This window comes from Empidonax traillii, unplaced genomic scaffold (assembly GCF_003031625.1).
Source record: "Empidonax traillii isolate 1590-97213 ecotype Southwest subspecies unplaced genomic scaffold, ASM303162v1 scaffold436:size495813, whole genome shotgun sequence".
In the NCBI taxonomy this organism is placed as follows: domain Eukaryota; kingdom Metazoa; phylum Chordata; class Aves; order Passeriformes; family Tyrannidae; genus Empidonax; species Empidonax traillii.
In genome coordinates, this window is record NW_020955629.1 from 10,221 (window position 1) to 21,478 (window position 11,258).

Below are 11,258 nucleotides of genomic sequence, written 5' to 3' on the forward strand. Positions count from 1 at the left end.
AAAAAATGCATCACTTCCTCCCGCCTTTGCCTTGCTTCTGTGAACACATACTGTTGCTTAGGCAGGCTGGAGAGGGTATAAGGTGACAGAGGAGTTAAAAGGTTGTGATCTGTAGGCAAGGTATATTGATCACACCACTTCTGAGGGGGACACCCTTACAAAGGTGTCATTGGATCCATAAAGTGCAAGGTGGGAGATAATCAGGAGAGTAACCAATGTACACACTGTGATGTTGCTTAAGAGATTTCAGGATTTCTATGTAAATCTGGTGAAATGCTGTGTCCATCTCAGCTAAAGCAGCTTGTAATAGCTTAGCTTCTCTTGTATCAAAACAAAAGTTTGAATTATAAACCTAGTAAGTCTTGAGGCAAGACAGAAAATTGCACAGAAAGAGCCTTCTTAAGACCATATCTGAAGCAGAAGGTAGAGGTGGCCAAGAGTTGGAGCCCAGCAGTGCAGATGGGAGGAGATTCTGTCCAGAACTTTCCTAAGTGAGCACAGAAAGCCTGACAGGGGTGCAATGAAACAGTGATAATCAGTCTGCTGCACCACTGAGCTACTGCAGGCCCATTTCCATGAAGCCCAGCACAGCACACTCAGGCTCTCTGAAATCAGACACCTAAAGATGGGTTGATTCTTGCTCTCACATTCTGTATACTTAGTCCAGGTGCTTGAAATTTTATCTGAATTTAAACACCCCAGAAAGAGGATGCCAACAGTTAGACACTGTAGAGTCTTCCTCCCACTGCAAAGCTGCCAGAAGCTTCTTCAAGGATTAACACACAAGCTTGGTTCTGAAGGACAACCTGTGCCACTACTTAAAGACATAAACAAGCCAGAGCACACAGAAAGCCAGGAAAAAGCTCTCACAAATGTCTAGCCTGAAGCACTGATGTAAACAGCTCAAGCTGCTGATGTCTGAAACTTCACCGGGGTCACAGGGCATAAAAAGAGATGTTAGTTGCAGGTACCTCAGGATAAATTCACTCGCTCTAGAGACAACAGAGTATCCAGGTATGCTGCTAGTGCTGAGAGGTTTGGCAGAGAGCTTAGAAGAGGTATGAGACTGTACCTAGGTTTCCAGGCTCTCCTGAAATTATTTATTCTCCTAAACATTATTGGCCAAACTACAATCCAGGAATTATTTGTCATTCCTTATGTCTCCAGGTGCTAAGCCTAGGAGTAGGGTCATTTGGTGATGCTAAAGACACAGACCCCTGCACAACACTTCTCTGCATGTTTCACACCAGAGTTTGATGCCTTTACAACAGGAAACAAGCCAGAGCAAAGAACATGCTTTTCCTCTGCTCTGAGCATAAGTTAACCACCCCTTCCCCACATTTATGTGTTAAAAGAAGAAAATGAAGCAGTAAGTACAAGTTGCTACTGGCTGAATAGCTTCCTGTTTGCACCTTGTACTTTCCACTGAAAATTGCCACTTGAAAAATTAAGAGAAGGAAAAGAGCTTTTCAAAGATTGTGTTTTTTCACATGTGACAGGATAGCTCTTCCTAAGCCTGTACTTAACCTGAAATTGTGTTTTAGCAAGATAAGCCCAGCAGATGATTAACAAATGCTGCTTTCATCCTGAATTACTCAGAAGCTCTGCGGAGGTCATATTAGCACCAAATGAGATGGTTTTAATCAGGGGTATAACAGCAAACACAGATTAGTTCAAATTAATGTAAAATTAAGTGGTCATCAGGGATGCTGATTTAAGCCCCTTGGAAGATAATAGAACACAACTTCAAACTCCTTCTTTCTAGCACATAAAGAAGAAAGGTGTCCCTGAAGAAAGAAAAGGTATCCTTAACATATGCAGTGAGAAAGGTCAGAATTTAGGGCACATCTAGTAGTACCTTGCTAAGTTTAAAAGTTTCAAGTAATATGACTTAATAAAGGCTCGTTTTCTATTTCCAGGTCTGGTTCCTGCCCTGTGGACTTCTGTCCAGCCTGAGAAGTTCATTCTGCTCCCATGCTACTGCCTTCAAGGCTCTCAGATTTCAGCACTGCTATTCTACTCCTCCAAACGCTGTTTCAGCACAGGACAGTTTACTGCAAAAGCCTGGATTAACAGAGTTATAATTTCACTTGCAATGCTGCATGTCTAGAGTAACTCTGCCAGAGATAGATTTTCACCAGTGTAATACAGAGCAAAGTCTGGTTTTCTAGAAAGGAAGGGAAGCAGCTTTATTTCTGCACAGGAGATGTAACAGCTGGGGAACCCTTCCCCTTGAGATGGTTTACATCAGGATAAACCTACAAGACAGGGGATATGGGAAAAAGGAGAAGTGAAACCAGATTGAAGGCTAAAGGCTTAAGGACTTGGTGTTTACTTCAAGAAGATTCAAGAAATGCAGCTCAGATTTGCTATATATACCATCCTTGCTGGGGTCAAACAAACCCTTTGTGTGCACAGCCTGGTAAAAAATTAGTTGTCATAACTTTAGACCATATAAAAGTGAGTATGCAATAGGAATGTTCTCTCATTCTGCTTTTGCGAATTTCCAGTATTTTTAGAATAAGAATATTTTTGCACTTACCTGCAAGCAGTTTTGAGGTTTGAATGAAGCATAGTGCCCTCTGAATATAAACAATATAAACATAAGGTTACTAAAAGTTTCTTAAATTTCTCTCAAGCATATTGGAGATTTGTTGCGCAAAATAATGTAAAAATTATTCTAAACAACATTTCAGATCTAAACTCCTGAGACAGACACTGATATAGGAATTAGGAATAATATTTCTAAAAAAATACAGTTGGAAGAAAACAGCCATTCACATCTGCAAAACACTGCTCCAGATCTTTTTTTGAATCCGTATTTTAGTCGTTGTAACCTAATGGCTGCACACTGGGGACAAAATTGCTCTTAGGCCACCTCCAAATGAAATGGTCAGAAACGTTTCACAGTGGTTTTTGGATACAGTCTCAAAGTAAACTTACATAATCATTACAAATAAATGCACTGGAGACTGAATTACCACTGCTCCCTAAACCTGAAAGAACAACAGGACTATACCTACTCTCTAGAATATCTCTTTCTTGTCCTAAATTAACCCAAATCTGTCTTTTAAATGTTGCACCATATCTTGTATTTTCATATAATAAATATTGATTAAAAACTTCCAGGCAAAATTTAAAAAGTTCTGGTTTTCATAGCTGTAGGACACCCATTAATGCAGAAAAGGAATTCAGTTCCCTGGAGAACTGCAAAGATGTGCTGCCAGTAATGACAATGAGAACATGATGCAGATCAGCAGATAAATCATACTTCAGAAAATTCATATCCTTCACCGATTTCAGTAATTGCTTTTTTGCTGTACCCGTTTAACCTAGTGCAAAGAAAAGAAATGTCAGTACTTACAAAGGTAGACAGTGAATTAGGCATTGAAAACAACACCTATAAAACAGATGAGCTGGGCATCAAATGCTCCTGTGTACAGACACGTTCCTATGTTCCTGTGGGTCCACATAAGTTGCCAGTGTAGACACAGGCCTTCCCTCTGTAGAGGCACTAAGCTTATATGTGTTAATGTAAGTGGACGAGGAATTGAAAATCTATTCCTCCATGGACAAAATCTTCAAACCTCCCTGTAAACATTTTTCTTAATTTTAAGTATTAACTTTTAGTATTGGGCTTTGTTGTCATGGTATTCACATATTCCTTGTTAATACAGTTTGCAATTGCCTTTCTGTAGTTCACTTGAGGTGAAAGAAGCTCCCTTCAAGAAAACCTTAAAAGCCTGTGGTATCACTTCTCTCACATTAAGGACCTATTCATGTAAGTAAGGCCTTTTGCTCTTTTTTCTGCACGAGCTAAATTCCACTTGGAGTACATTACACAAGCAGGCTTTTGTGTTTAACTTAAGACAAAAATTTTCTGCTTTCTCCTGCATTTAAATCTTGATTTATATCTCCTGAACTTCATTTGATGCCTATAGATTGCCAAAAAAATCATCACCTTATTCTTCTCTGTTTGTTCTACTGCACAGAGCAGCCTGGCTGGCCAGTTCATTGTTTTATTCCTCCTTGTAGTTACAGCACATTTTATTTTCCCATCACATTGAAAGCACAGCACAAAAATAGCTGAAACTTCAAAAAAGAAATTATTTCTACGTCAGTAGTCACTTGTGTGCCGTGGACTTCTGTACCCAGATGACAAATACTACTCTAGGCTCTAAGTGATCATTATTAGTCAATTTTAGAACTAGAGTAAAAGTGCACTAGGAGCAAAGACATCACTAAATACTGAATATAGGACTGTATGCACTGTCCATTATTTACATCATAAAATAATATATCAGAAGCAACATGTGGAGAGTAATTTCTCCAAGTTTAGAGCTCAGCTCAAAGATGGAATACAGACAAATTTTTCACTAGTTTCAAGATAACTAAAAAAATGCCTTCTTCATGCTGCATTTATGAGAAACTCAGACAGATATAATAACTAGCCCCCTGAGCATGCCATAATTTATTAACCTTATACCACCATGATAAACACAATTTATTTCATATTGACTGGAAAAATGAAATCTGTACTTTATTAGGAGATTCAAAACTGAACATCAAAGAGACAGCAATTATAAATACACTCTTGTTCTGGTTATTCCAGGCCACCTTTATGGGAACAAACTTCTATATCAACCACATAAGTGAGAAAAAAAAGTTGGGTTTTCTTAGATTTATCAGCTCAAGAATTCACAAGTAATTAATGCATGTGAATTTGAATAATTAATGTCAATCCATTTTTCCAAAGTCTTGTATTCTTCATTTTGTAGATTACTTCTCTGTCATTCCGGCTCCTGTACGTTACAGTCCTTCCATTCAGATTCATGAACCTGATTCATGAACCTTCAGTCTGTTCATCAGACATCTCCATACAAGCCTGTTTTCAAGGTGTTACAAAGCCTTGTACATCTGTGTTTTTAGCCTCATTCCTGGGAGAGGCAAGTGCACTTACAGCTTTTGTACAAAGCGATTTCCAGTTGAGACAAGTATGGTTTTTAGCAATACTCTTGATGTTCTTTAAAATCAAAGCTAGAAACAAAAGTGAATACATTTTATTGTATTATACCAAAAATGGATCGCGCTCTAGTTATTGATGTATTTCATAACTATATTTCAGAAGTAGCTGATACCAGCTCTAAACAGAAGCAATTGAAGTAGTAGGCAGAATCCAATAGAAATCTAACAAAATAGACACCTGGGAATATCAATGCAACGCTTAAAGCACAAGCACACGGAGAACAGTGGCTGATCCTCCACGCCATGTAATATTCCATGCCCTGTAAGTTGGCAAAATAATCCTTAAAGTTTGTCAGGTCAGTTCAGGAAGGATGTATTCAGTGAGATGTAATTTAATTAATGACCATCACCCATGAGCAGCAGGAGATAAAATTTGTTTCAATATCTTCTTTTCCATTCCTTCTCCAGCACAAGCATGTCCATCATTTTACCAGGCCAAAAAGTAAACGTATCAATGATTGGGCTTTACCTTTTTAGTATCTATTTAATTCAGCCTTCAGAACCTGTACTTTTGTTTCCAAAGTGGTTACTTGTCTCTACAAGTAACTGGGAGTTAAGGCTGTTATTTAGTAATTATATTAATATGACTGCACAACACCTGTTTCCAAGATGCTCTGCTCCCCTGTAATCTGATGCCATGTGAGAGCACTATGTCATTGCCAGAGCAGAAATCACAGGCCACACTGCAGATTTGTTCATGGGAATTTGTCCAACTGGGAGAACTTTATCCCTGACTGAAGTGAACACTTGGATGGGCTTTGAATTCTCAGGGCTGCCAAAGACATCTATTCAGGGGGAAAAGCCCGGTTCCCAAGGGCAAAATGTACATGCAAACATTTTTAAGTGAATTAAAGTCACAGGAAGAAACACACAAACAGGCAAAGAATGAGAGAAGAAAAAATGTTGTTTATAACATGAGATAGAGGTTTTGGTATTCCACTCACAGGCAGCAACAAGCTAGGGACTCATTCCAGGCACTTTGTTCCCCCAGTTATGTTGAGTAACTCATCTCCTGTGTAACAGATGGTTTATTTTTCTGCTCCTCACACTTCTGGAAATCACACCTTTCCTCAAATGATGTTATAGGAATACCAGACACCAACACAATTTTTTTTTTTTTTTGAAAATACACTAGGAGGTTGAAAACCAGATTATAGAAACACGAGAAATTTATTTCTTACTTCCATATTCTCCTTTTTCTCCTTTCTTTCTTTGTGGTCCTAAAGCTCCTTTTATTCCTGGAGGTCCCACTTTTCCAGGGAAACTCTCCACGCCTCTAAATTCTTCTCCTAAATTTTGATTTAAAATAAAATTGTTTAAATGTTTTCCAAGTTTTTCTCCCCCTATGTTTTCTTAAAGCTTAGAGAAAGCACCAAACACTGACTCCTTTCCCCATCCCCCACCCACCACCAGGAAAATAAAGCATCTCCAGTACACTGAATTACTCCCGTGGAAAGCTTCATTTACTAGGGAATGCATTACTTTGATGAAAAAGCCTTTAGTACTCCTACTTATGGCACTGAAAATCCAATGAAGTAAATGCTGTCTCATGTTATTGCAGAGGTACACATGCTCTCAAACCAGAAAGCCAAGATACTTCAGCTGTAATCCAATCACACATCACAGTATATGATCTGGAAAATTAGTTAAGTCTTATGATTAAGGACACCTCTCTCAAGCAGTTTGTTGAAAGGCAGTGCTGGATTTACTTATTTCAACCATGGAATTGCAGAGGGCACACTGAGGGGTACATGGAACAGGAAATACCTATATAGAATATCAACACTCGCCACAGAAATTTTAGGCTATATTTCATAAACAAGTAATATTCATAATGATGAGAGTTTTCTTGGAGGTTGAAAAGCAAGTGTCTAAGCATTCCAAGATGAGCAGTATACATATGATAATGCAGAAAGAATATGATAAGAAAATATACAGTTCCATGTGTACTTACTAGGAGTTTGGGAAGAAACTGATTTGGTAACTTGGGAAAGCGTGTGACTTGGTCCTGCCACGTGACAGAAAGCACTTGCAGAGATCTATTTGCTGTTTGCAGCAGTGCATGAGAAAGGTTGCCTCTGTTGTTGAGGCATAGAGAGAGAGTATGAAGCAATCAAGTTATGACCATCAGATTAGTAACCAACAAGCATGATTTCTGATTTTGAGAGCTGGCCCCTGGAAAGAAAAAGCAGTAATAATTTAGTAGGGTATAACAGGAAGTGATTCAGAGTACAAATGGTACAATCAGATTAAAACCTCATTACTTCTCTATTTTATGGGCTGCTGTGAAAATGTATAGGTTTTTTTTTAATATTATTTATTTTTTTATTAAAAGCCAAGTATCTAGAGTAGCATTATAAATGCAGGAAGCACTTTCAGCTTCCTGAAATTGTGCAGAGCCTAAAAAAGGTTAATGGGGCAGAAAAAAAGGAGAGAAGTAAAAAGACAAAATGAAAAATTGAATGAGGCATGAAACAAGACTAAAGGGATGATAAGGAGTGTCAAAAATACAGTTTTGCTAAATGGTCATAGCTCTATACCTGGTTCTCTCTTTGCACCTTTAGGACCATCTCTGCCTGGTGAGCCATTGACTGCAGGAGCACTGCACTGAATTTCTGCCCAGGAATAAATTTTCTCTTCAGGCTGAACTTGCTACCATCAGCAGCAAAAGCCAAAGGCATTAAAAGGCTGAAAAAGAATCATTGCTAATTCCACAGATCTGCAACAAATCAAGCAAAGAAATTTCATTAATTTCATCATTTTAATAATTTTAAAGGGCTGCCCAGAAAATACACTCCTGTCTTCAGGCAAAAGACCAAACAAGGGACAGTGTCTGAATCATTTCTTGTAGCCTCTGATTGTATCTGTATGATGTTTTGATTTTTTTATTTTTGTAGATCTTAGAAGTAGTTATGTAGTAAATGTAGATTTTAGAGTAGCAGCATATTATCCCTATACCCTTTAACACATCAGCTCAAACCCCTGTTACCCATTCCCATATCAATTCCCTAAATTCCATAGCCTGTTTAGTCTCTTTTTCAAGGTAGAACTGTAGAAGAACATCCTAACCCTACGGAAGAAGATACAGCCATAGACTCAACAATCTCCAGGCCTAGAATTCTGGAAGGCCTCCAAGGACATTACGTGCTCAGAGGACGATGAAGATGAAGAAGAGGGGGTCCCAAAACGCCCCCAGACCCAATTTCCAAGAGGTGTGGCAGGGGCAGAACCTGGGTGGTAGCTGGATGGGATTGGGTGAAAATCATTATAAAAACTGTGACCATCTCAATTTTGCATGCGCTGGGGGTATTCCAGAAAGCCTGGGGGCTCATTAAAACCTTTTGTATCCTTATCTTATCTCCTACCTAACTTGGCTTGGAGTCTTTTTTTTTCCCACAGCCATTTAGGCAACAGTATGTATAGAAACCTGAAAAGAAAGAACCAAGCTTCTAAGAATCTGAAGATCTCAAGGTGTAATGAAAATACCTAATACAGCAACAGTCATCAATGTTGCCATGTTGTAAATTAATTCTAATGTTTTGTTCATTGTATGTCTAAATTTAAAGCATTTATCTTCACACCAAATAAGTTATACAGTGTTTCATTTTGGGTTGAATCCTCATCTCTCCAGTATTTCTGCTTGGACTCTTCAGGGCTATCAGGGTTGCTTTTGTCTAAACTCAAAGTGATTAAGGTGCTTCTCTTGACAGCATCTCCACTGCTAGCAAACACCCAGAGCTTAAAGGACAAAGTGGCAACAACCTGATTGCCTCCCCTATTTCTCTTTTCAGACCTTGTATATTAGTAAGATACTTTCTCCTCAGTATTATACCTCAGAGCTGAAGTCCTTTTGGATCCCAGATCTGCAATACTTTGCTGCCCTCTCTGAGCAGAACAGTAAGACTGTAACCATAAGGGAAGGCTCTGCATGATGTTCTGACAAGCTGATCCACAGTAATCATCCTTGTTTCCAATATGAGTGTTTGAGACAATCACACCCCACGTATTCCATTTTATCTGAAAAAAAACCACCAAAATGAAACTGTGACAAATACGAGTTGAGGAACTTTTACAGTAAATGAGCCACATATTAAAGTCAAATGGCTTCATTTTCTCCCAGTTCTACCAGTCAAAATGAAAAAGAAACTTAGGGAAGCACCATTTGCTTGACAGATTTGGGTAAGGAGAGAAATATAAAATCCAGCATGAATTCTGCTAATCACCTCAATTATTTCTCTTTATTTTAAGCTTCAGAAAAGATTTCCCACAGAAAGCAGCTTCCCCTGTCATGATTCATCTGATAAAGTACAATATGAAGTATAATCACTGGTGTATTACTGTGAGAACATCATAATTAGGATAAAAAGCAGAGTTTAAGAAGCACCATATTTCTATATACCCATTTGTGCTTCCTCCATTAGGCTCCCATCAAAGTCTCAGAAAGTGGCACACACCAAAATAAAATAATGAAGGTATTTAGCTAACTAGCATAACAAACCTTGAATCTTTGTTTATATTTCCTATCCATCTTCATGGACTCCAGCCAGTTCTTAACAGCTCTGTAAAGATTTCCTTCTGCAGAATTTCTATGTTATGTAACTATCCAATATCAGGGAAGTTGACATTGCTGATGTCTCCCATGAAGGTAATAAGACAAACCTCAAAATAATGGCACAATGAAAGAAAACCTGAAAACAAAATGTAATCTCTCAGATAAATCCACTCCCTACAGAGGTTAAACCTCACACAAACCTCTGTTGGCTTTGCCTGCCAGGAGCTAAGATCTATTTACCTACAAAGTTTTCCAGGGTGACCACCCAATTCTTTACTCTAGGAGAGCCAAAGTTCCTGTTTACACTTTGACTAATTGATGGCAGGGTTTCCTAGCAATTCAGTCAGTTTCCAAAGTGACTAATGACAATTGGCACCAACAATGGCTTAGATAAAAAAGCAAAACATTCCAAATTTCTCACAAAAATTGAAAAACTCTTAGGGAACAGAAACAGAAAAAAAATGCAGATTTCTCAGCAGAGATTAGACTTAGGTTTTGAAAGACCACCTGAAACTTACATTTAGCAGTAGCTAGTTCTGGAGGTCCTATTTAAAGGACTAGGAAAACTGATCCTCAGAAGTTGTCTTACATTTACACACAAGGTACTCAGAGACAGAATGCTGTTAAACTGGTAGTTACATCCTTCTAACAGCCCTCTTTCTCAGCCTGCTGTGCCCTGGTGGGGCAGCCTACAAAAGTCTCTTCCAACCATCATGTCTGCACCTGAAAGGCTTGCATGGCCTCAGTACAGTCTAACTCTTTTTACAGCCAAATTATTACAGATCTTATTGCATCTTATTACAAATCTTTGCTTACCAACACCTTTACTTGACCATTACACAGAGAAAGTCTCACTGTACCACTGCCTTGCCTGGCAGCCAGCACAACAGAATGCAGTAGGGAAGAAGTTAAACAGAAACCTGCTGAATTCTTACCATGAGGACAATCCTGTCAAAAGAAAATGATAAATCACCAACATTTCTACCAAAGCTGTTATTTTGTGCTTTGTTTTAGGAAGAGGTTGCTTATTGGCTAATCTCAGTCTTGCACAATCCTGATGATTGCCTACCTCAGCCTCACCACCCTTATTTACAAGGGCTGCATACGACACTGTGGGAGTGAGCCCTTTGCTCTTTGCCTGGCCTTGGGCAGACATTGGCTGTGTTACAGTGCAAACGAACAACTAAAAAATCAGCACAACTGTGGGCACTGAAAGTTTTGACTGTAAGGTTTTTCCCCCTTTCTTCAGGCAATGGATGAGTTTTTTAAGAACCGAGGAGAGGGAAGGATATTTGAGGCTTAATTTCATTGACTGCTTTTCCTGCATCAGAGCTTGCACTGCCCAGCTGGTCACGATACTATTGTTTGGACATGGAAAGTACAGTAACAAGAACACAGTGTGCCAGGTAGCTCTGCAAAATTAATAACATAAAATTTAATGCTGAGGAAGAGATGTTTTAGCAATGTTGCTTGCAAAAAATTTCCTTACCCAGAGGGTGGTCTGGTAGACATCTCCAGCTGCAAAAATTAAAACTCCATTCGTGCAGCAGTGTCAAGATCCCATTTCTGGGGCTATTGTTCTCGGTTGTGGTGGCATCAGAGAGAGCTGTTGTAGGCTATCAGGGTGCCTTGTATCTTTCTTGTTCAGAAGCTAGAATAAATTTGGGGTTTGTAAAAATAA

General features: G+C 38.8%; 1 protein-coding gene across 1 annotated transcript; it reads right to left on the reverse strand.

Annotated features, from left to right (window-relative positions):
• Positions 1 to 4,080: 4,080 nt before the first annotated feature.
• LOC114062795 (mannose-binding protein-like) lies at positions 4,081 to 10,733 on the reverse strand. The gene is made up of 4 exons (XM_027894644.1): positions 10,647 to 10,733; positions 7,566 to 7,677; positions 6,207 to 6,314; positions 4,081 to 5,037 (listed from the first exon to the last, which is right to left on the reverse strand). The coding sequence occupies exons 1-4, from the start codon at positions 10,731 to 10,733 to the stop codon at positions 4,892 to 4,894; spliced, it is 453 nt and encodes a 150-aa protein (XP_027750445.1). The 3' UTR covers positions 4,081 to 4,891.
• Between the last annotated feature and the right edge of the window lie 525 nt (positions 10,734 to 11,258).